At 42.7% G+C, this 26,013-nt stretch overlaps 2 protein-coding genes and 5 non-coding genes across 7 annotated transcripts; 6 read left to right on the top strand and 1 right to left on the bottom strand.

Annotated features, from left to right (window-relative positions):
• Positions 1–1,273: 1,273 nt before the first annotated feature.
• snx15 (sorting nexin 15) lies at positions 1,274–7,484 on the top strand. The gene is made up of 7 exons (XM_026161730.2): positions 1,274–1,506; positions 2,066–2,222; positions 3,819–3,934; positions 4,104–4,383; positions 4,482–4,640; positions 4,985–5,182; positions 6,875–7,484. Exons 1-7 carry the CDS (start codon positions 1,408–1,410, stop codon positions 7,006–7,008), a joined length of 1,143 nt encoding a protein of 380 aa, XP_026017515.1. The 5' UTR covers positions 1,274–1,407; the 3' UTR covers positions 7,009–7,484.
• On the top strand, positions 2,484–2,565 carry trnal-aag (transfer RNA leucine (anticodon AAG)). Its single transcript has one exon. It is a non-coding gene; the product is annotated as a tRNA-Leu (tRNA).
• trnal-aag (transfer RNA leucine (anticodon AAG)) lies at positions 3,196–3,277 on the top strand. The gene has a single exon. It is a non-coding gene; the product is annotated as a tRNA-Leu (tRNA).
• trnal-aag (transfer RNA leucine (anticodon AAG)) lies at positions 5,950–6,031 on the top strand. Its single transcript has one exon. It is a non-coding gene; the product is annotated as a tRNA-Leu (tRNA).
• trnal-aag (transfer RNA leucine (anticodon AAG)) lies at positions 6,273–6,355 on the top strand. The gene has a single exon. It is a non-coding gene; the product is annotated as a tRNA-Leu (tRNA).
• A 5,873-nt stretch (positions 7,485–13,357) lies between the features above and the next one.
• On the top strand, positions 13,358–24,185 carry prox3 (prospero homeobox 3). The gene is made up of 6 exons (XM_026161729.2): positions 13,358–13,697; positions 17,336–19,212; positions 19,310–19,417; positions 21,477–21,589; positions 22,148–22,253; positions 23,865–24,185. Exons 1-6 carry the CDS (start codon positions 13,580–13,582, stop codon positions 24,036–24,038), a joined length of 2,496 nt encoding a protein of 831 aa, XP_026017514.2. The 5' UTR covers positions 13,358–13,579; the 3' UTR covers positions 24,039–24,185.
• On the bottom strand, positions 20,807–20,880 carry trnai-aau (transfer RNA isoleucine (anticodon AAU)). The gene has a single exon. It is a non-coding gene; the product is annotated as a tRNA-Ile (tRNA).
• Positions 24,186–26,013: the final 1,828 nt, after the last annotated feature.

The following is a 26,013-nucleotide window of genomic DNA, read 5'->3' as shown; positions in this document are numbered from 1 at the left end:
GGTATGCTAAACATTTTTCTTATAGTTTAGCTGGTAATTTGCCAGAGAGACAAGCAGAACCAATAAAGATGACAACGGACCTGTGAGCGTCAGCCTAAACTCAGAATCTTGTTCAAAGCTTTGAGAGGAAGGCTTTGGACCATTGAATATGAGGATCTTCAGGATATTTTGACAATTTCAAAGCCTTTGTGTTGCTGTAAATAGGTGAATCAGATATAGCAACTAAACAGGCCTCTGATCATTACATTTATATCCTATGGGAAACAGATAAAAGCTTAGGAATACAGTGGTAGGGGATGTTAGACAATATGCACAGCTGGAGCTTCCTCAGTACCGTCTGTTGTTGTTCACTTTGTTCTATTGTCTCAAAAAGGGTATGTCCAACACTTTTATGTGCCTTTTTTTTTCTTTTAGCGTCATCTTTGATGGAGAATATGTTTCCTTTTAGCATCACAAACACAGTTTTGGGGGGTTTATATGAGGAAAAACACAACAAGTCATACAAATAAAAATGAATATCTTAATTTAAAATGTTTAAATTAAGTGTCTATGCTGTGTTGAAAACTACGAAACATTAGAGCACCCCCTGGAGTATTTCCCTGATAATTACATGTATAATACAAGTTGGAGGGCATTTTTATGACTGTGACAATGTAACTAATCAACGGTGACTGATCGACAACAATATTAAAATCAGAGAAAGGTAAAGTGAGTAACATTATGGTTACAGTGGATATGGATACGGTTGGCCCAGTCCTGTTATCTTCATATATTCATAAAATTATTGCTACATAAATTTATATATCTATATATACTTTTAATATATTATTTCATCTTACTATTCCAGTTTTAACAACATTTGAAAAAACTACCACATATTGAATGGCCAGAGCCTTTCTTTGTGTAGTTTGCATCTTCGCCCCGTGTTTGCGTGGGGTCTCTCTGGGTGCTCCGGCTTCCTCCCACAGTCCAAAGACATGCAGTTAGTGGGGTTAAGTTGGTTGGTAACTCTAAATTGCCTATAGGTGTGAATGCGAGTGTGAATGGTTGTCTGTATGTGTTATCCCTGGGACTGGATCCATTATAGCTTCTTAGATTTAATTTATATAACAAAGAAATAAAGAAAAAAGTACGTAAAAACCATGGACTCATTTTTTAAAAGTATTTTTTTAATGTTTAATTTTATTTTCATGTACCTACTGGAGGAAATAAATTGTTTAACATTAAACTGAATAGTTTGACGTCTCGTCTCTCCTACGTAATCACGCATTCGTACACGTCACCAACCAGGAAATGAGTACATCCACGGAGAGGAGGGGCGAAAGAATCACAACAGAGCCTTTGACCGTTCGCGTTTTGTGCCGCTAAAACCACAGCGCCGTTTTTCTTTTATTGACGAGAGCAAATATGTCACGGAAACTCAAAGAAGACTATTATCGGTTCTTCTCCGTTGCCGACCCACGCACACACGAGAAGGGCCACACCGAGTACAAAGTGACGGCGAGGGTGAGTTTACACTGTTTATCTCTCCTTAGCTACAGCGTCATTAATTGAAACCTATCGTAGAGTCGGGTGTAATCATGCTTAATGACTACGTGGTTAGCTGTTTTGCTTATTACTTGACAAAACGTATTTTAACTTGAAATGCGTAGCACAAAGGTGTTAGCTTAGCGCTGTTCTCTTTGGTCTTTTACATCAGTTAAAAGTAAGTGACTTGGTATTATTATAAGTAGTGTTCATTTCTAACGAAGTAGAGTGACAGGCGCCCGCAGCTAGCTCATATAAATAAACAAATAACTATACAACGGGCCTTTTATTTGAGGCAGTGGTGCACAATGAGCAGCCCAATGAAACAGAGAGAACTTGTGATCCAGTTCATGAGCACCCGCATGACTACAGAGGCATGCGTATAAAGTCAAAGAGGATCAAGCACTCATGGCTCTCCCTTAAATTTATCATTTAAATCGTGGCCTCTGCAGTGTTGCCAAAAAGCAAATTTGCTGTGTCTCATTGTTAAACATGCAGCCAGTTAAGCGAGTTTTACTTTATATTCTATCATCTGCAGTTTGTGTCCAAGCGTCATCCAGAAGATGTGAAGGAGGTGGTTGTGTGGAGGAGGTTCTCAGAGCTGAAGAAGCTCCATGGGGAGTTGGCCTACACACACAGGAACCTTTTCAGAAGAGAGGAGGAGTTTCCACCTTTTCCCCGAGCACAACTTTTTGGTACATGAGTAAAGATTGTGTTATGCTTTAGATTCCTGCGGAGCCTTTCATGCAATTGTTGTGCTTAATGTCTTTCATTCCTGTTTTGAGACTTTCGTCACAATTCTTGTGACATTTCCTGTCAGATTTCCTTGTCTTTATGAGAAGTGACATGTTTAGGGTTGGTCTTTTTGCTTTGGTTTGTGAGTTTTGCCCATCGTGGGCTTTACTTTAAAGCAGCTGTGTTGTTTGTTTTTGCTGATGAACTGAGGGTTGTCTTGTGGTAGTGTGGCCGAGCGGTCTAAGGCGCTGGATTAAGGCTCCAGTCTCTTCGGAGGCGTGGGTTCAAATCCCACCACTGCCAGCATGAGGTTCTCTTTTAAAATTTCATTATTTACAGCAGGTAGCGCCATTTATTTTAATCTGACTCTTCCTGACAGAACCCCAGAGGGATTTGTGTCTCTATTTAAATATCTTGAAGTGACTCATGAAACTAATTATCTGAGAACTGTTCAAAATGTTGGATCAGACCTTTCCAAAAATGTGCTATATGTGCTAAATTTGTTATAATGAGATGCATTGGATATGCTCTTTTAAAATTTCATTATTTATAGCAGGTAGCTCCATTTGTTTTAATGTGACCCTTCCTGAAAGCATTCGAGGGGAGCATGTGTATGTGTTCTCTAGAGATGCTTTGCCTTCCTCCTGCACTCTATTTGCATGAGTGTTGAAAATGAAAAGCAGCTGTGCTGTATTTTTTATCAGATCATGCTGATGAGAAAAGTCTGAATGGGAGGTGGGCAGTTTTGTGGTAGTGTGGCAATTATGCAAACCTGAACTCTCTTTGGACCTTGTTGTGATGTGTACAGCAACATCGACCAATCAAAGTTAATTTCACAGTTAGCATGTCAGAACTGTGGAGTACAGTCCTCCCTTCAAATGTATTCTGAGAAAGCTAAAATGAGGTAGGATAGTGAGTCGTAGCCTTTCAGCAGGTAGTGTGGCCGAGCGGTCTAAGGCGCTGGATTAAGGCTCCAGTCTCTTCGGGGGCGTGGGTTCGAATCCCACCACTGCCATGTAAACATTTTCATTTGGCAGTGGAGAGAAAAAAGGAAGTTTAAGACACACCTCTATTTGTCTTTATTAGAAGCATCATGTTTAGGGTTGGCCTCCTTGCGAAACATTGTGTGTAAAAACTCAAGTGTAAATATGGTTCAGCAGGAGCAGCACATTCCGGGAATGGTGCGACTCCCTGCAGAGAGTTTTGTTGTCGATGGAGACAGTGTCAGGTAACTCAGTCTGTGGTCCGCTGTTCCTCATTCTCATGCTGGTCCGTCAGCCAGCTGAAGAGAAGAGCAAAGTTATGGTACACAAAGAGCTGAACTGGCTTCATTTTTCAGTGGTTACTAAAATCAAACCGCAAACGCAGCAAATCAGTTGAGCCATACCTATAAACAGTCATGATTCATGAGTTCATTCAACTTTTCATGCCCTGCTTAATATGATGGCAGCAGTTTTAACCTCGACAAATGGCGATTACTTAACACTAACACTAACGGCAGCTTCAGAAGTGAAAAAGAAATTGTAACACTTCCCTTTTGTCTCTTGTAACTTTAGGAAGGTTTGATGGGGCTGTGATAGAGGAAAGGAGAAAAGCAGCAGAGGCCATGCTTCAGTTTACTACCAGCATTCCTGCTCTGTATAACAGCCCACAGCTGAAGGAGTTCTTCAGAGTAAGACACACTCAGAGAGGCACTCTTACAATCAAAATCAACCATTACTCAAATTTCAACAAACATTAAAAGACGGAAAAGAAAAATGAAACGTGTGCCAGGTTAACATTCGTTATATTACCAGACCCCTTTTCTCTAATGCTGCCAGTCTATCCCTTCCCTTACTCAGGGTGGTGAGGTAACAAGGCCTCTGGATGCCACACCTCTCTCTTCTGCGGGGCCTCTGCCTCCTCCTCTCATCCCCCTCCCCAACCGTAGGGCATCAGACTGTGAGCCTGCTGAGGAAGAGGAGGGCAGGGAGGCTCCCACCTTGCCCCAGGATCTGGGCAATAACCTGAGCTTAGAAGTGGGAGAACCAGAAGTGGCAGCTGAAGCCTACAATGAGATCGGAGGATCTCCAACAGAAGAAGAGCAAGAGGAGCTTAGCGACACAGAGCTGGATGACCGAGGTAGAAATCTCACAATGTGTGATGGTCTGTTATGTCCTCATTTAATTCTTATATTCTTACAGTTGTTCTCACTTTTTTGATCCGTGTTTTCCGTCCAGTCCCATCTCCATTCACGGACCCCGAATCAAAAGAGACCCAGGAAGAATTCGACTCACTGTTTGACTCTGTGGCTGAAGGACTCCCATCCCCAAAGGAAGAAGTTCCTCCTCCACTATCTGATAATGACTTGGCTGTTTTTGATCCCTGCTATAAACAAGGTGATGCCAAAATAAATGTGAATTTAATCATATAAAGCTGATTTTAATCTTCCCGAATATGTGTCTTATCCATTAACGCTTTTACTTACTGTGTCAGTGGATAAGAAGATGTCTGTGATCAGTGTTTTTTGAGGCTTCCTGATAACATATACTAGTGTAAATGTCTTTATACATTTATGCTGGAGCTCTATTAGGACTTAACTGCTGTTTCTGGTTAAAAGCATCACAATCAGTGATTTATTTTAGATAGTGACTTTTTAAAACCTAACAAATAAAACATAAGACATAGTTCACTAAAGACAATATCACTACTACTACAATATCTCTTTTTCTTTGATTTACAGATAGATCCAATTCTTCCACCGACCACTCAGAGTTATTCTCACTACCATCAAACAGTGTGGACGGAGAGGACGGGGGTTACTTAAACCAAGCTGCCAAGGAGCTGACAGCTGCCATGGAGAGGGAGAAGGAGGGAGAAATTAGTTCTGCCATTTGTGGATACAGGATGGCAGTGGATATTCTGATCACTGGAGTACAAGGTGAGCCCTCAGTGTACAAAAGTATCAGTGGGTGGGTGGAGAAAGAGAGAGATACTCCTGTAAGAGGTAAAAATACTGATGAAGGAGCCGAGGAGGTGGTTACTACTACTTACTACTACTACTAGGTGGTTGTCGCAGTGGTGGAAAATTAGAATTACTAATCTGCTGTGAGCATTCTGAGTTCAACAAAAACCTTTTATGTTTTTTTCACATGGAGCATTTTACTCGAATGCTCTCTGTCATGTCTATTTCTGCGTCAATTATTAAAACAGCTTTGTTGCTATGGCAATAGACCATGAAATCAGTTCGTCAACTGCAGAACCTGCAGAATGCCAGACAGTGCACCGTGTCCAAATGAAAAATAAATTGTGCGGTTAGGTTTACAGCTGTGACGCCTCACCGACCATATTCAAGCACTTTGTCCGATGTGCTGCTACCACGCCGATAAATGCGCCGTTAACAACTTTACTCTCCTGCGTTAGCTGTTATTTTGCTATAAGCTGTTGTGTTACTGACAAGTAAGTTCTGACATCAGTTGTCTATGGTGAATTGTGCGTTTCTTTATGGCCAAAGGGAAATGTTGCACTTGCAACAGTTCTACTCTTCGTCTAAGGAGCGTGGATTGTGACCTACACCCATTTTCACACCTTGGCTCGTGTAGAGGATCATTAGGGGGTCTATGACCCTCCTGGGGGACGCTCCCCAATGTCTAGAGGACCAGAATCAACTTTCAGCATGTCGACACGCACCGTGTGTCCTGATGTGCAGGTAGTGTGGCCGAGCGGTCTAAGGCGCTGGATTAAGGCTCCAGTCTCTTCGGAGGCGTGGGTTCAAATCCCACCACTGCCACTTTAACCTTTTCAGGTGTGGAAAGTACAGTTCAGTAGCTTCATAAGAAGAACTGTGTTTAGAGTTGCTCTTTTTTGCAAAGCTTTGGTTAGTGTGTGAGAACTAATTTGTGCCCATTGTGGCTCTTACCTCTTTAAATGCAAAGATGCTGTACTGTATCTTTTTCATGTCTGTGTGGTCAAGTGGTCAGGAGGGTAAACTCTGCTAACCTTCTGACAGTGGGCTGGTGTGTTTTTTGCAAGGTAGCGTGGCCGAGTGGTCTAAGGCGCTGGATTAAGGCTCCAGTCTTTTCGGGGGGCGTGGGTTCGAATCCCACTGCTGCCAGGGTTGTTTTCCTTTTCCTAATCATCTGTATATTGTAAAGCACTGATAATGATTTGTATTATGCTTTTTTATGCTATCTCTCATACAAACAGCAATATAATGGTAGATGGTCATATTAAATGATAATGAGGTCAGTGCATGTTTAGACTCATGGACTCAGACTGCTGCAAACACTATGTTTCCAACACTTAGCTCTGTATGATGTCCATCAGGTTGGCTGTGCCTGTTATGGACACCTCAGACATAGAGTTCTGCCTTTTGTTTACGAGGGGGGAGCCAATCAGAAGAAAGCTGTATTAAAAGGAGAGGTTGGGAAGCTGTAATAGCTTGTCTCAAACAAATAAATAAGGATTATTTTCATATATTCTAGTTGAGTCCAAGAATGCGAAGTTAAGAATGAGCATAACGTGTCCCTTTTGTTGTCTTTGTCAGTCTCCTCTGTTCTGTTACACTTTTCAGATAAACCCTCCACATGTACAATATTATACACTAATCATTTTTATCACTGTGTCTATGCAGGAGACACTGATCCAGTACGCAGGGAGTCTGTGATGCGAAGGACGGCGCAGTACCTGAAGCACGCTGAGATGTTGGTCGAAAGGCACTCCTCACCCTCTCACACTCACACACCTGCACATGCAGAGGACCACTAGATGCACGTTCGTGTATTGACGCACAATGTACAATATATGAGAGAAGCTGGAACACAATGGAGCTCAGGGTCGTGGCATACACGGGCATGTCACGCAAAGGCATACTGACGAAAAGTAGAGATAAACAGTTTCACGGATACGTGCACATACGGACATTTGGACCGTGGCATTCCCAAATACAACCGCATCCACGTGGAAATGAAACAACATGGCACAAACATACAGACCCACACGTCTGAGGTACACACTACAGTACAAACTGGATCTTTAGTTGCCTTTGTTTTGAAAAACTTGTGACTCACAAAATCTACATATACAGAAACTGAACGTAGCTGTTAACTTATTGGATTAATGCATCTCTTCTTCTTTTTGTCTTTCCTTTACATTGTCCTCTTCTTGAGCACAATAATGTATAAGTGTATCAGTGATTTACATTTTTGCACAATCTTTTGTTAATAAATATGATTTTAATTTAAGTGAGTAAGATTCCTTCGCTTCTTCGCTACATTTTGAAACACTGGCTTCACTGCTTCAGCCAACAGTGTTACCAAGTCTGTAACTACAGCTGTCCACAATCAGTCAATCAATTCAAAATAAATGTGGTTTTACTACAGGTAAGTAGTAAAAGTGCAAACAGTGTCAACACCTTTGTGCTATTTGGAATAAATCACTCATTTTTTAATAAATTAAACTGAGCTCTATCTTCTAATTACCTGTTTGAAATGAGTACACGTGACATAATTGCAGTAGTCACATGAATAAATCCGATTTTGAAAACGATGGCAACATATAAAAAGTACATTAAATCTCCCTAAAGAATGATTGTTTTCCTCAGTAAAGATGCAAATAATCATTTTGCCCCTTAACAGATCCAACTGTCTTTTATTATCTAATCAAATAAATTATTAAGGGGATTATGTTGTCTTTAGGCCTTTCATGGTCTTATATTTGTCTTTTCGGTTCAATATAAGCAGCAGATAAATAAAAGTGTGCCCATTTTGAACTACAAATGCTGAATAATAGTTTTGCGTGGTCTGCTTTGATTTCACTGTTTGGCTCAGGAACTGTTCCAACAACTGCTGTGTAACGTCATGTGCTAGCTGGAGCAGGAGCCTGACCAGGAGTCATGCTAACCATGCCACCTTGAAAACACTGATTCAAACTAAGTAAGCTTGGATGATTAAGACCAGTGTGACAAAAAAGTACTGGTCATACCTGTAAAACAGGTGTCTCCCTGTTGCAGGCATAGATACTGAAGGTTTTATCTGTCGCACTGCATAGGGGGTGGGTCATACTGAGCATACTGGACTATGAGGGCATTCACTTCATCCTGTTTCTATTTGGAGGAATGAGACTATTCCCAGTGTCCCTCACAATCGCGTTGCATGTGGGTCTGCAGTAGCAAGGCATTACCTCTGAGAGGCACTGTTGACTTATTGGATTATAATCACTAACAAACGCTGTAGTGCAGAAACTCATGCTCCCTGTTCATGTTAAAATCAAGGTAAATGTCATATTTGTTTTTCCCAGATGAACAATTTTGAGCACAAAGCAGTGAACTGGGGAGGAAACTGAAACCTACTTGTAGCCGAACTCTTCTGCCTTCAGCTATACTACTTAATGAAAAATTGATGCTACAGGTTTTGCTTTTTTGCATGCCGAGTTGGATGTTAAAAAAACGGCAAGATGGTCCAAAAATATTGTGACTATATCTGCATATACTTGATCAGTCAAATCAATTTTTCATGCATTTTTGTGACCAAGTATGTAAATGAAGCTAAACCACGATACGCACCGACTACCTTTTTGTTAGGGGATATTTTGGATGTTTGACTAAGAGGAAAGAGATGAAATGCCAAAAAAAAAAAGATGGAAAAGAGAAAAAAAGATCACAGCCAGCACCAGAATCCCTTCTCTGGAGAGGAGAGAGGGATTGAGTGAGCGCTGGAAGGACAAACAGATGGAGAGGTGACAAAAAAAAGGGAGGCCAACGAGAGGAAAAGGCTACCCTTTCTCCCACCACATCGAGGGGTTGCAGAGTGTGAGACATGACAGAAAGGACGGAGGAGAGGGGAAAAAAGACGGGATGAGATTAGAGGATAAGCAGAGATCATCCCTCCATTGTTAAAGGGATGGGAAAAAAGGACCCTCCCTCTTCCTCTATTTTCCTCCCCTCCACCATACCTCCTCTTTTTTCTTTTTGCATGCTTTGTTTTGACCATTGTAGTGAGCTTGAAGTGGATGGAGGGATGGCAAGAGAAAGCAAGAGATAACATTGCTCCATCCTGTTATACATCCCTCTTTTCCTCTCATCTCTCCACCTCTCTACCTTTCTCTCCATCTCCCCCTCGTTCTAGTGCTCCACCTGTGAAATGTAGAGGATGTGAGATAGGAAGATGGAGAGACAAAGAGATGGAGGGAGGGTGGGAGGTTTGAAATCACAGGGGGGGTAGAGCCTCACAACATTAGCATGCTGAGAGTGTCAGCACTCTCCTCTTTTTTTCTCTCTCTCTCTCCCTCCATCCCCATCCCTCACTCCGTCTCTTTCTCCTCACTGGTCACTGCAATTATACCATCAAAACACTCCAGCCTGAGAGCATAATAGCTTCCCCCTGTGCGTGTGTGTGCGTTATCACGAGAGATCAAAAGAAAGAGATGTGTGTGTCGGTGTGCGCCTGTGTGTATTTGTGCATAATTTAGTGCCATGCATGGTACATTACGTGTGCATGTATGACATAAAGGGCAGCTATGCGTGTGTGTACCCATTCTGGATTTGCAGCATGTGTGGGTGACATGAGTGTGTATGTTTAAGTATCTTTTTGAGTCCTGGCGACTAGAAAAACTGCTTCTCCAACCCCTGACCAAACGCACTCTTAAGCGCACTCTAAGAGACCCACTTTGCATGTGTGTGCGCGTCTGCCGAGTTTCTATTTACACACACTCTCTCGCACTGGCTCACACTAATGGATGCATGCAGGCATACAGTCATGCCTCTGAGAGACAAACCGTTATGACCTACATGCCCAGTGGGTCATCATCAAGCCAAACTGCACACTGTGACACCTTTGGGTGTCTATACACACACACACACACACACACGACGCACACACACTTTCTCTGACTGTTTTTATTTTTGCTCTCTCAACTTCCTCTATTGCGCTTCCCTTCCGCCCTCTGTGTCTTCCTTTTTCTCTCTTGTTCCCTAACACACACATACACACTAACCCCCCTCTGTGAGCTTGTTATTCTTCTGTCCATTCGTTTCTCTCTGTCACCTTGCCCTAAGCTATTTGAGTACACTTCTGCCTCTCGTTCTCCCTCTCCTCTCTCTGTCTCCCTCTCTCTCACACACACACATGCACGCACAACCATTTGTTCTCTTTCTGTCTGTCTGCTTCACTCTCACCCTTTCCAGCCTGCCTGTCTCTCTGTTTCTGCCTGTCTTGACATATGTTAACAGCCTCTCTGTGTCTCTTTCAATTTGACCCAGAGCCTGAACGTCAGACAAAGCGTATCACTAAAAGCATGCAGGAAGAGTTTCAACATTTGAGCACAACTCCACCAATTTTAGACAGAAAATTCAGTTTTCTTCATCCTGATGAATCTCATAACACCCGGTGATAACTGTTTCTGTTTCCAAGAAGCCAAGGGGAGCCAAAAGCCTGCCTTCAGACTGCAAAGAAGGCATGGACGTCCAGGAAGGGTTTAATTGAAATATGTCATTGAGTTGCATTATGGGAAATGTAGGATTCAGTCTAGTATGTGTGCTTACTTCAGAAATAGGTGTAATCTATGAAAACCAAGCAACCCAGTGACACGATCAGACTTTAAAGCATGTCGCACACACACCGCAGCACCGAAAACCATCAAAGGCTACAATGAAACGTCTCTCATGAGGACAGCCCTGCAGGAAACAAAGTCCCAGTGTTACCTTTGCTGTCAGTGCATTCAGTGGAGTTACCAGCCAGTTAGCTGGAACACTGTCTGATGTTATTAACAGGAGAATGATCCAATTTGCACCTTGAGGCTTTTTAAAGGTGAAGAAGGAGTGATATTGAGTTCTGCAACATCTGCTGACCCACCTGTTAAAAGGGAGTTTTTCTTTCCTACTGTCGCCAAGATAGATAGATAGATAGATAGATAGATAGATAGATAGATAGATAGATAGATAGATAGATAGATAGATAGATAGATAGATAGATAGATAGATAGATAGATAGATAGATAGATAGATAGATAGATAGATAGTGAATGAATGGATGTGCAGCCGCAGCGTTGGGTGATCATTTTCTGCTACTTTGTCACTATGATTGGTTTTCTCTTGCGCTGAAAATACTCATCTGACCCACTGTTGACATGAAAGTATCGATTAATGCAACTTTAATTAGATTTTTATATCTATTTCTCCCTTCACCACCCACTCGCTGCCCTCCTCTCTGCTCCCAGCATTTTCTGTCCTCTAATTTCGTCTCTCCCCGCCATCACTCTTTCACTCCGACTAAATCAATGAACATACACTTTATGCCATTTATTGATCTTTTCGTATCTATCTATCCTCACCCCCTCCTGCTCTTGCCCTCTCCGTTTCTCTCACTCTTTCCCCCCCACCATCCTTTTTTTCACCACTTTCTTTCTCCCCTTTGAATATATAATCTCTATCCCTCTCTCTCTGTCAATCTCTTCTCCTTTTTATCTCTCGCTCTGGGATATCCTATTTATATGGCTGGCACCTTCACGCTCCTACCAGAGTGTGTGTGTGTGTGTGTGTGTGTGTGTGTGTGTGTGTGTGTGTGTGTGTGTGTGTGTGTGTGTGTGTGTGTGTAAGAGAGAGTGAGAGAGAGTGTTTGATGTTAGTCTAAGTGGTTAACATAATATGAGCCCTCAGAGAGATGACGTTCAGGCACTCACACACAGACAGACACACAATTTTAGGCTTTTTGGTACGCTTTTCTGTGAACAATTTGTGCTTTTTAGTATTCTCCAGCTTGTGCACCAGATCCATGTATTATCTATCAATTGCATTCTCCCACTCTGTCCAAACACACACACACACACGGTCGCACATTCACAGCACACACACACACACACACACACCTTTGTTCCTCAAACGCCTTCCTAGAATGACAAAAACCCAGCATTATCTTTTGTTATTTATTATTGCAGATGGAGCCATTATTTCATGACCTCGCCATCTCTCGTTCCTCCTCCCTCTGCATATGTTTTTATTTATTCAGACCTCTCCCTACCTCTCTTTCCTGCCCTCTCCTCCTCTCCGCGCGTTTATGTTTATTCAGATATGTCTCCCTCTTTTTCTCTCCATCTTTCTCCCCTCTTTCTCTCCCTCTGCACCCATGTGTCCAGCTTTTGTTACAAGCCTTGTTTCCATAACAACTGCGACCTTTCACTCAGTGCATAACCAGTTTTAATCAGAAGTAGAGAAAGGAAGAGATGGGATGAGGCAGAGGTGTTGGGGTAAGGGGGGGGGGGCGTGATTTAGGTGATCCGTGAAAAGAAAAAATACAAAATTAACACAAAAAAATTGCAGTTTGAAAGCGGACCCTGGTCTCATTGGGAGAGCCTGCGAACAGTTTAGTGGTGGGTTTGGGTGGGTGACATTCCCAGCAACAGGTTACTAAGTGCTGCTGAAGTTAAAGCAAAATGTTTCCCTGCTATCAGGGTGTCTGTGTAATTAAAGCAGGCAAGCTGAAGTAGAGCAAGGACATCTGTAAAAAAAACAGACCATTATGGTCCACTGAACATGGGTACCTTTGCACTGCTGCTTCCAAATATTATACCTATGCATTTTAAAGGCATCCTATAAATCCACATTTACACTGTTAAATTCACATAATTTGTGTAAAATCGGATTAAAGCTGCCACATGTTAAAAATGAATGCATTTAGACAGAGAGTCTTTAGATACTCTGCTGTGTTTGTCTTTATGCTCAGGGGTGCTGGATCTCACAGACAGATTCCTGTGGTCAGATAAAACTGTTAATGACTGACCGGGTGACAGTCGGCGGTAAATAAAACCTTCGCAGTGCAGAGAATGTGCTGCTGAAGGTCTGTGGCATCACTACTGTAACACAAACTGAAAAAATGCTTCTCGGTTTTTGGTCAGAGTAATTTCCCCTTAACATGTTTATGGGCTCGTCTGTGGATAAGTAGCCTTCTGTCACAAACTGCTACGTGAATTATATAAAAGCCAATTAATTTCAAATGAAGCGACGATTTAATACAGCACAGTGCGTGTATGTGTGTGTGTATGTGTGTGCATACTGGGGGTCTTGCCAACATGGGAGGGACCGGACTGTCAAGTGGACAGCTCTCGAGCCCGCTTGCCCGCCCACCGCGCGCCACTCCACACCGGGTGCAGCGCGTGAGGTTGATGCCAGCCAGAGATAGATGGATTGGCGAGGGAGGAAAAACCTGCACAGTGACACAACTAGAGTAAAGAGGAGGCGTTTGACGAGTGAGGGAAAACTGAGAGAGTTACGGAACAAATCCAGAGAAGAGGGAAGCGGGAAAAAGCAGGAATCCTCCTGCTGACTGGTTCCTGTCTGCCCGCACCGATGTCCAAGGCCCGTCCGGTGACAGCAGGAGACAACCAACCGAGACAGAGCGCACAGAAACGGCCGTTGGGGTTGGAAGGCTTCGGGGAACCGCTGGAGCTCTTCTCTGTGACTGAGAGTAAGTTCATTTTAAACTTCAAACCTCTGCCTTACATATTTGACATTTTACGGCGTTTAAAGAGCTACGAAGGTCAGCGTCTGCTCGAGCTGCTCGCCTCTATCTCGCTCTGTTTATATTTTCTTTCATACTGCGACATTAGTCCGCCGCTGCCAATTAGTCACAGGACGCACAACGCGCGCGCGCGCACCCGCACAAACTGACCGCTCGTGCGTCAGAATCGCCAAAGCAGATGTTGCCACGCGGAGGCTTTAAACACTCTATTAATTATTCAAAGTGATATAATTACGCCGCAAATAGATAGATAGAATATAACCTATGTGAACGGGGGAAAGAAATGGCCCCGAAAAATGACTGACCCAAATAATTTATAACATAAAAAAGTCCTTAGCTAATATTTTTGATTGTGTATGTTATAAATCCATAGTTATGAGTTACATTTATCCAGCTCTGCTTAAAAATACGCTAATTAAAAGAAATTTCATTCGACAAGTATGGTTGCAACCCAGTATTAGGAACATTTTAGTAACCAATATGTTATTATTTTCCAATGTTAGAAAATGAACTTTTTGAATGTAATTTTCCAATATAACATACTTAAATGGATCATATAATACCAGTGCGTTATCTGTGCTTTGTTTCATGTGTGTTTTCGCTCTTGTCAGTCTACCCAGTGACAGCTCCGGCAGTCCAAGAGCACCATTCTTAAGCCTAATCTAGTGGTTAATGGCTTTCATAGTCATTGCTCATATTTTGTGCAGCTTGCACTGGCTTTGAAAAGCTAATCTGTCCCTGTTATAAGCCCATTGGTTGGCTTGCCATCTGGGCTGTATTATAGTAGAGAGGAGAGGGCATTTGAATAATTGATATTTAGCTATTTATAGGAGGATTATTCTCTTCATGTTTCACCATCTATCTATCTATCTATCTATCTATCTATCTATCTATCTATCTATCTATCTATCTATCTATCTATCTATCTATCTATCTGTTTTGTCTAGCTATTGTTTTTTGTGATGTGTGTGTTTGTGCATCCTTGTGTGTGTGTTCATATTTTCTGTATTTTCCTGTACCTCTGTCAGTCCTTACATCTGTTCAGTGAGCTGTAGTGTATCCATCTGAAGTGGATTAGCGGTGTTATCAAAGCTAAGTAGGACTACTGCTCATGCACACGTAGGCACACAGACACACACATGCACACACACACACACACTTGCATATGCACACACACTACGTACATGCTGCTCTCACTCTATTTCACTCCACAAGGACCATTGACCATTGTTAGCCCTCTCTCAAGCCTCTTTTGCTTTTGTGCAAAAGTGTGTGTGTGTGTCTGTGTGTTCATGTGTGTGTTTGACGGTAAACACTCTGATCAAACAGTGCTTAACAAGCTGCCTGAACTGATAACAGAGAGAGGAGGAAGAGAGGATGAGAGAGGAATGGAGAGGAAGGAAAAGGGGTATCGGGGCAGAAATGAGGTTACACAGTGATATAAAATAGGAACTGGGATGTGTGTTTTTGATCTTGATTAAACAGTGAGATGTACTGTCGTTTATAAGCCTGGCATTCACTGGTCTCTGCTTTACAACCTTTTCCAGGAATTCTAGGCAAGCCATATAGCATTAGCCTGGGAGTGTAATAAGCACCTAAATTTTCCACCATACAGTGTTTTGTATTTTTTTTCCAAACTTCTGTTATTGTGCGTGATCCACATCTATGTGCATTTATCTTCCTCAGTTTTCTCACATATAGTCTTCTTTGATACTTGCACTGTCTAAGACAACACACGTTCAAGCACAACAGGAAGGACAGCCTGAAGAGAGGAGGGCGATATGTGACAAAGATCATGAGCCAGATGTTAACCCTTCCATTAGGTCTTAGTTGGTGCCACAGGATGTCGCTTCCCTCACTGATGAAACTGATCTTTTCTGTGCTTTCTAGCTAAATGTACTCTCTTTAACACTGCCACAATGAACGTTTAGCTCTATACAAATACATTGGAGTTGTTTCTTTTTGCTATTAAAGTGAAAGTGATTGTGTCCTGCAATAGACCAGTGACCTGTTTTGCTGTCCAGGTAACGTTCCAGCCATATTGTTGCGATGGGCACTCATTCACTGTCAACCAAGTGTAGTCACAGATAAACAGAAACATTTGCTATCTAGCAGATATTTATGCAACCAAAACAGCCTCTGAGATTTTTGCCCTTAATGCAGTGCGCTACAATTGAATGGAACTAAAAATGACATTGGAAAAAAATGAAAAGCAACCAGAGCAGATAATCCACATAAAAAAGCCCTACAAACCTTTTTAGTAAGACCTGTTTCTTCTTTATACAGTAAAAATTTTGGTGACAGGGTCCCCAGTAAGGACGGGCGAGAAAGGTGTGTTTTATACACGGTTTTATTCACACACTTTTTATACTCGATCTTTGGCTCTCTGTGTGCCTCTCGGGTTCACTGCTAACAGTTTTGTGTTTTCTCGTCTCCGGCCCCACAATTACTGTCAGAGGAGAGGTTAATTAGACATGCCCAACAGGTTTGCTGCTCTCTTCATCAGACACTACTCCCCCAAACACACTGCTTCAACTCTCCCTCTTGTGACTGAGCCCAGAAACCACACCCCGCCAGCACAATTGTACACTGCTCAAAAACAATCATGCTGTATACCTATACTGTTATCGACTGGGTAATGTGTTAGAAATGAATGATGCCATGTTTGACGTAAGTGAAAATGATCAACCTACGGAGTACTGAATTCATTTGTATGGCCCCCATGTGCTTGTGGGATTTATCCCCATGCCCAATGGCAGTCAGGGTGCTGTTGCCTAGCCTGCAGAGGTCTTTGCATCCCTCCATTGATATGCCTCCCCAGATCATCACTGACCCACCACCAAACTCGTCATGCTGAATGATGTTACAGGCAGCATAATGTTCCCCACGGCTTTTCAGACCCTTTCACATCTATCACCTACACTCAGGGTGAATCTGCTCTCATCTGTGAAAACCACAGGGCGCCCTGCTAATTCTGGTATTCTATAGGAAATGACGATTGAGCTCCAAGCTGCCAGGCAGCGAGCACAGGGCCCACTACAGGATGTCAGGCCCTCAGGTCACCCTCGTGATGTCTGTTTCTGATTGTGTGGTCAGAGAGATTCACACCAGTGGCCTGCTGGAGGTCATTTTGTAGTTCTTGCAGTACTCATAGTCCTCATCTTTTTCCTCCTTGCACAAAGGAGCAGATACCGGTCCTGCAGATGGGTTAAAGACCTTCTAGGGCACTGTCCAGCTCTTCTAGAGTAACTACCTGTCTCCTGGATTTGGTTTTGCTGGTTATCTTATTATTTCCACTATAATCAATATCATTATCCAATAAGGTTGACTGATTTAATGCTGTACTCTGATTAAAAACTGTTTCTTTTCTGTTTTGAGCTTTAAATATTAAATGAAATACTAAAGCATGTAGCACTTTGAGCACTACACACAAACCTATGGTCATCTTAATTATTGGTATGAAATTTAACCTCATGTATGTAACTTCATTTGGCTGCAAAACACTTGCTACTACTCAAAATATCACAAATGCAGCAATTATAATCCTTATTGTGTCTCTTTGTGTCCCTTCTGCCTCTCTACAGCCATGGATTCACCCACAGATCTTTTTGATGATTCTGCTCCCCAGATACATACATTTGCTCCAACTCTCAACTCCACAGATCTTGCTGGAATCCATCCTCAGCCTAATGCTGGCCGCCTTACTCCTGCCTTTAGACCCCCCGGCTTTCCACTGATCCACCATCTCCTCCAGCCGGGTGGAGGCCCCAGGAGGATCGGAGGGCTGCTGAACACAAGCCTGAGCACACACAGACACCTGGAGGACAGAAATGTGGAGGAAGATGAAGGAGAGAGGGATGGACACGTGGAGCAAAGAATGGAAGGGGGAGATGAGGGGGCGATAGAGGGAAAGGACGACTTGCTCGGGGTTAAGAAGAGGCACAATGACGCGGCTCTCGCAGTCGAATGGAATCAAGACATCCTGAAAGTGAAGAGGATGAAGCTGGAGAACCGACAGAGGGATGGAGAGGCCGATGAGGGAGGCAAACAAGGAGGGAGGGAAGAGAGGAGAAGGGAAAGGGAAGAGCTGAAAGAACAGCTGGAGGAGGCAAGGGAGAGACTGCAGGCTTTGCAGGAGAAAGTGTGGAGAGCTTTTGGGGAAAAGCACATGGCCGAGGATGAGAAGAAAAGGAAGCGCAGAAACGGAAGCAGCGGTGGAGTTGATGGGAGAGAAGAGGATGTAGGGCTAATAGAGGAGGAGGACATGACAGAAGGGATGTACGATGAGGAAGACACTGATGGCGGAGAGATGGAAAAGGAATCATTTTCCCTGCTTTCCGAGTCCCCTTTCGACAGCTTCCACAAACGGAAAGAGGAGCTGCAAAAAGACCGAGAAAGAAGGATGGAGAGAGGAAGAGGAGGAGGAGGGTTGCACTTGGAGGGTGTGATGGAGGGATCGGGGTTGTGGCTGGACTGCGGAGGTTTGGTCAGAGGAGACTGGGATGGCGGGATAGATGACGAGAGTGAGGAGGGAGGGCAGAAGTTTGCCGCGGCGCTGAAGCTGGAGTTGGGCAGCGCTGTGGCCCGGGTCATCGACCGAGTTCTCCGCCTTTACACCGAGATGACCGATTTCGCTCCTTCCTCTCCTCCCGCTGCCATCTCTTTTCTCCCATCTGATCCGGGAAGCGACGGAGGGAAGGAGAAGGCAGTGTGGATGGGGCTGTTAACGAGAGGAAGAAGAGAAGAAACAATGAGCGATAAGGAGGACAAAACAAGAGGGCAGGACGGAGAAAGAGAGAAGCAGCTCCACAAGATGAGCAACGGGAGCGCCCTGCCCCCGCGACCACCCCGTCGGACTGAACCGTCCGATTTAGCGATGCCACTGACTCTTCAAAGGTCACCTGACACGCGAAAGGCCTACCCACTCCTTGGCCCACCTCTCCCCACTCACCTCAATCCCTCTCACCCAAACCTCTCCCTGCACCACCCTTCTTTGCCTCGTCCTCCTCCCCTTTCTCACCCTCCCCTCTTGCCTCCAGCCTCTCAGCCCAAGGATCCCTCCTCCTCCTCCTCTTTCCACCCGTCTTCAACCTCCTCCTCTTCTTCCTCCTCTTCTTTCCCTGCGCCTCCCCCTCCTCCCCCGCCTCCGCCCCCTCCTCTCCCTCTCCCCTTGCTCCACTACTCAATGCAGCAGCTTTTCTCCCGCTCACTCCACCACCCTCAGCTCCCCCACCTCCCGTCATCCCGCAAAGACTACCTGAACTCTGACCCTTTCTTGGAGTTCTCTTCCCACCCATCGTCTCACCCCTCCTTCCCCCCGCTCCCCTTGCTCGGCCACCTGGACCCGTCGCTTGCACGCCACGCGCACGGGGGGAGAGAGAGGGAGCGAGTGATGAGGGGAGATGGGGGCATGCGAGGAGGAGGGATGGATGGAGGAGAGCTCTACCTGACTGCTGGGGGGATATCCTTTTGTCAGTGTGCTTGAAAGAATGAGGATGAGAGCTGCGTGTGTGTTTGTGTGTTTAAACATGTATCTCCTTAACTCACCTCATATGTACACCCAGGAGGGCTTGTCACCCTGCCATCTGAAGAAAGCCAAGCTCATGTTCTTCTACACTCGCTATCCCAGCTCCAACACGCTCAAGACATATTTCCCTGATGTCAAGGTGTGTGTACACCAGCTCAGTGCTGGAACGACAATTTCACTTCAAAGTGATTATTTTTTAACACACCTCAAAGTCACACGGCAGTATATCAGCCACTGCGTTTTACACGCCTGCTCACTGAAGGTTTTTCTACATTGTTAAAACAATACGGACGACGTCACAGCTATGAAATGCCAATTAGGCCAGTTTGGCTGCTGTAGTATTGGATATTATGACTAAGGAAGGAGAATTGACTGTCCAGCATTTCTTTAAGACATGAATGTGAGTCCATATATTACAAAGACTTTAAAGGTTTCTTCGAACAGGCGTGGTGTTTACAACTGAGGGAAGAAGGACCAGAAGTTATTACTGCTGCAGAGACTTAAAAGCTTCTGAAATCTCCAGTTAACAGCCCTAAAATTAGTGCCCACCACACTGCTTCCTAGAATCTTAAGATTAGCTGTTTTGAGGAAATTATCAGGCGTTTGGGTCAAATTGCTGAAAGAATTTTGTACTTCTTAATTTTTTTTTACAATTTAGTATTAAGTAAGCATAACAAAGGATGAGCATTAGACTAGTGGATATCTGGGCTGTGGTCTGGTGAGTCCAAATTTGATAGTGGTGGGTTCCAACCTCAATTCCTTTGTCTAAGATGAATAGATGATGTGTGCGTGCGGTTGCTACCACGTGGGGTTTTCAGATTACGCTGTTAGCAATTCATTTATAATTGAAGACAGCACTTAACGAGTGTTTGTTTTGCACTTCGTAGCTACATTGTTTTCTTTTAACAAGACAATGAGGCACATCTTTAAGGTCTTGATTTGAAATGATGCAGCGCTGCTTCAGATAACACGAATCCCCCAAAAGTATTCAAATGCTGCTGCTTCGAAGAATCTTGAATTTATTCAAATCTTTCATTACTACATAAGTTCAGTTGTGTTATAGTTGTGAGGTCTTTTAGGAGTTTCAAGGAAATGAGTAGTCCTTGAATGACTTTTGAGACATACTGTAGCCTAAACAAATACAGTTTGAACAATCTTCTAAAAAAATTTTAATTGACTGTAAGACTGCAATTATTGTAAGGCCATCACCTAAATCACCTAATAACCAGTGATATACTGGGGGAAACCAGGACATTTGTGCACTCCAAGTATTCAGATATAATAAAATCTTCAGTGATAATACAGAGACACAAAGTAAAAAAAAACTGCTCACTACTGATGGTGTAACATGTATATAAAAGTGCTTGAATCTTGTAGCCAATGTACCCATATTGCTGTGGTTTGATTTGATGTATTATATCAGTATAGCTGCAGTAGAGTCCATATAATATTTACTCTGAAAAAATGTCCAAGCGCTAACATGTGTATTATACGTATGTAGTGGTTGGTGCTTCATAAAATCCGGAACTGGCCCGTACGGGGATCGAACCCGCGACCTTGGCGTTATTAGCACCACGCTCTAACCAACTGAGCTAACCGGCCATGCGCAAACGCCAAAACTGTCACATATTGCCGACAGCATCCCAGACGTTTTTGTTTCCATATTTCAATCAAGTTCCAAAAGACTGGAAGTTAGATTGCAGATACCCCATTTACTGACGTAATGATAATATTAACTAACCTACTGGTTACAACTACTTCTCCATATGAGTAAAATGTTTCAATGAATAAAACAAATGCTATTTTAATTCACATCCATGCTGCACTTAAAAATGCATATGCTGCGATAAATTATTATTACAGGGTATCTCTTAATAAGGTGGTATTATCTGATACAATCTGCAAGTTTACAGTGATTTAGAAGCATAAACAGTGTGGAGTTGCAGAGATTATTTCTCCTCTTGGAGTCTGTGTCAACAGAAAACCTTAGATTAGGTCATTTACTTTAATGACCACTAAGGGGTGGGGAAAGGGGGGGGCATACAATGTCTTTTGAATGTAATTTGACATAACAAACAAAGTGCAATTAAGTTAGCTCAAGTCAGGTTAATTTAGCATATCATTGTAAGTGTTTAAAAAAGCACTGTTCTCTTGCTGTCCTCACCTGCTCACTTCCTCTCCTGTCATCCATGGTCTAGTTTAATCGCTGTGTGACCTCCCAGATGATTAAATGGTTCAGTAACTTCAGAGAGTTCTTCTACATCCAGATGGAGCGCTTTGCACGCCAGGCTGTCCGCGAGGCTCTCACCCGGTCGGTTTGGGTTGGCACTGGTTCATGTTAAACTCATTTTATTTGCAGTACTTTCATTGTTTCAGTGAGCCTTATGAGTGTGAACATGTTGCCCCTGTTAGACGAGCTGAAGTAAAGTCTGATTTATACATCAGACATCATATATAACTTTTTTAGAAATAGAGAATCACACATCGCATGATTGACTTTGGAACCGCATGAAGCATCATGGTTTCCTCCATGACAGATATTCAGTTCTGCTATAATCAAACGAACCATTGCAGCTGAGAAATAGATGTCTGCATTTTTTATATCGCTTGATTTAAGAGGTCGGAAAATAAAAATAAAAATATAGATTTTTTTTTTCTGCGAGTGCTCAGGTGTTTAGACACTGTGGCCATGTTGATGTGAACTCATGATGGTAGCGAGTAAAACAAATAGCAATGGGCATAAAACATGACTGCAAAAAGTCAGAAACAAACTGAAGCTGAATATCATTTATGTAAATTATACATGGTTCTCTTATCTGTTTTTTATTGTGAGTGTATTTAAATGAGTTTGTTTGTCTCTGTAACACAGGGATGGTGCGCCTCGTATTAGCCGAGAGAGTCAGCTGCGAGTGGGACGTGATACGGAGCTTTACCGCATACTGAACATGCACTACAATAAAAGCAACATCTACCAGGTGAGGAGACGCTCTAGTTGCAGCTTTCAGCCTACCCGTTGTACGACTGGACTCAGTCCTTGGGTGGGGATGTGAATACTCCTCAGCCCTAAGTACATCGCTAATGGATTATGGATCTTTATGCAGTGCCCCTGTGTTTAAAAGTAAATACCAATCAAGTTAAAGTGCTGTCTACAGTGTCACGGTCTTGGGTCATGTATTGAAGGATAACTTGCACTCTGTTTTTGATGTCTTTTATAGATTGTCATCTGGAATGCTTTTCAAGGTTCACATACATGCCTAACGCAAGCCGTTGCTGATTTTCTTAAGCTCAGCGGTCCTTTGAGTTAAGATCATTTGATCTGAGCTGTTTGACCTTCTTGAGCAAACAGTTCTTAAAAACATTTAATGCGTGTACTGAGCCATTCTTATTGAAAATCAAATAAAAGTCCCACTTTGTGCAAACCAGGTGAGGATGGCAAGACTCAAGCTGTTTTGTCCTTCAGAGGTCAATAAAGTGCCAGATATGGCTGCTGCTTGGACTCTGAATGAGGTCCTGATCTGATATTAATTGGTAAGCTCAGAGCAGACGATAAGTCTAAGGAGGAAATAAACCTCAATAAATCATGTATAGCATAAAGATGAAGATATACAATAAAAAGATACTACACCGCTGAAATGAAAAGCACTGGAGCTTGGGGTTATTATTTCGTGTAATGTGCTATTACCTTTAGTGAGCAGAGAAATTATTTTACTTGTATGAGTTTGTGCATGAAAAGGAAACAGAAAATGAAGCACTGTTATATCTCACTGACCTGCTGAAGGACACACACTATCATAAAACAATCATCGCACATTAGTTTCCAATTCTACAGATGATGATTAATTTTATCACCCAAGGTGATCTGTTATTTGTCAGACGTCATTGGATTTAAAAAGGTATTGAGAACGCGAAAACTACTATGGCTACAATGTATCCCGGGAAACGTTCAGGCAGCGCTGAAAAACCGAATCACCTCTGTGATCGTAAAAACAAAGTCACAAGGTTGCTCGAGTCTGAAAAGTCACTCTCGCATACACAAATTTTTGTGAGTTTATTATTTGATTGAGCCTCAGCTCGGCTTAAAGCTATGTGCGGTTCAGCTGTGAATAGATCGTGTTCGCTTCTAACGTGTTTTCCGTCATAGCGGCGAAAGAATAGGTCCACTTATTAACAATAATCAATGAGAAGTCTCTACGTGCTGTGATAAAGCTGTCTGCTTTGACAGACGCGTTCAGACAAACAGTGGAATCAGAGACAATCAAAGTCACAGTCTGTATTTTACCAAAGTGGGTGAAAACACCTGTGAGGGTGCACTGAATGCACATTATAATAACAGGTATTCTAATGTTCTTCCTGTGAAACTATTCACTGCTCAACAACGCTTATGAGATTTTTAGAAAGTACAGAGACAATCAAAACCTCACATTCTCTGAAAAACACAAGTTTCTCAGTTTTAAATCCCTTTAGATAAGGTAGATAGATATGTGACTGACAGATTCAGATACTAAACTAAAGCGAAAATGGATTTTTCTCTTCCAGAAGACTTCCTAATAAACATTTCCTCCTTGACATCATATTTTTGTGTGCAGGTTCCAGAGAGGTTCATCGAGGTGTCTGAAGTGGCTCTGAGAGAGTTTTACTCAGCCATTTGGACGGGGAGAGACAGCGACCCCTGCTGGAAGAAAGGAATATACAAAATTATCTGTAAACTTGACAGTCCTCTACCAGATGCATTCAGGCTGCCAGGTTGTCCAGTTGGCTAATGATTGCACAGCTTTTATCTGGTCCGTGTGCACAAATGCATGCTCAGACATAATTTGACTAAAACAAGGCATAAATCATTCAGAAACTGGTACATTTCAGACATCGCAAACTGATATGTAACCATCCAAAAGATCATTTAGAACTATTACAGAATTTCGACTGACTTGCAGAGGAATACATACACTTTCTCATACTGACAGGCAGGTTTTGTATACAGGCTCAACAGCAATCCCCCAGTGCTGCAGTCTTGTGACCGCACTTATCAAGGAACGTGACCATACCATTGAATTAAAATGGACAGAGCAGGAATTCCTTCTCCAAACATTCTTCAGCAGCCAGCTGCTTGCATGAAATCTAAAGCTATTATTAAAAGCACACTCTCACAGTAGTTTTGTGAAATAGACACAAAATACAATTTTTGAACTTCACGTTCATGGGAACAAATTGACTCTTTTCTTTTTTTAGTGTGGACATTGACGCAAAAGTCAGTCACATAGCAAAGCTTCCAGTTTCCAAGAGCACCAACGTACATGATAAGACGCTTCAGGTCTGTTGTTGGCGTAAGCTTCAGTTTCACTGAAGAGGGTTAGGGTTCAAATTCAGCACTGCTTTCCCCGCTGATTTTTCAGTTGCTGTTTCATTAGCTGGGACCACATCCTCATTTTAGGTTTGACACCATTTCTGGTAGATAATGGAACATGGCTTGAGGATGAATTGAGGCTGTGGTTTGGAGAAGGCCTCAGAGGGGACTGACGGTGACCCGTGGGCCGGGCAAATCCCGCTGTACTAATGAGAAGTGAAGAAAACAAGAACAAACAGCTTGTAGTTGCAATGGGGGGGTCACATATAGACAGAGAACTGGAGGTGCGGTTACGCTCAGATAAATTATCTCCGGTTGGTTTGGTTTAAGGGCCAGAACCACTTTCTAGGATGCTGCCATAAATAATATTTACGTTTAAAACAACGTTTTAAAGTCTCATTAAAAAAAATGACAACCTTTACATCCAAATTTGAGCAAGAATGCTGTTCTTACTGCTGGAAACCAGAAAAGTCAAAGCTTCAGATTCGCTCTGACACACAGTCCGAACGCGCATCACCTTTTACGATTAGGTAACCGGCTCCTCTGGCTTCATCACTAATGAGCAGTGTTCCTACTCGGAAAATCGCTGCTAAACATTTTAAATATAAAGCAGCGATGTTGCTGTGCGATGATTAACAATCTCGCACAAACAGTACTTAACAATCACACTCAAACATTTCAGGGCTGCCCTCCCTCAGGGGGCGTTCATCATGAAATGACCTTTTAACGCTGCCTTGTGTGTGGGCTTCTCCATCAGGATTTTATCTTTCATTTTTATTTTCTCTCCAACAACATCGTACCGTCACGTTTCATCCGAAGTTCAAAAGATTAAGATTTTCAAAATGAAGTTGATCTTGTTTCACAGCACGATCTGGTCGGTGGGTTTTGGGGTTTTTTTTGTTTCTGCTGCTTGTGTATGCCTCTCATCTCTCTGTTCAGTATTAAATTATTATCAAGCTTTTGTACATGCAGTCAAATCAAAACAGCTGTTCTTTCAAGAGGGACATTATATTGAATTTAAAACAGTATAATTAATGTTTTGTTCTTTCCTTGATGTGCTCTTATTGCTGATATATTTACGTATGTTTTTGAATTCTTTTTAAAGTGTTGCTAATCTAAATAGTTCACTTGCACAATAAGTATATATAATTATATACAGTATATATCAACATTTGTTTTCCAAAAGGGGGAAACTTTCACTCTCTCCGCTCTATATCATGACTTTTATCTCGAGGAAAGATGGGTTTCTCTTCAAGAAAATGTCGACCGACAGCCTCGACCTATCCGTGACGTGTTATCAAGTGCATGTTTCCTACATTTCCGTTTTGCGTTGTAATCTTTTATGTCCCTCTATTTTATATTGTACATAGTGTATTCTTTACTGTAGATCTGTG

Source organism: Astatotilapia calliptera, chromosome 3, assembly GCF_964374335.1.
Source record: "Astatotilapia calliptera chromosome 3, fAstCal68.1, whole genome shotgun sequence".
Classification (NCBI taxonomy): Eukaryota; Metazoa; Chordata; class Actinopteri; order Cichliformes; family Cichlidae; genus Astatotilapia; species Astatotilapia calliptera.
The sequence above is the reverse complement of the archived record's forward strand: the minus strand, read 5'-3'. Positions and strand labels throughout refer to the sequence as shown.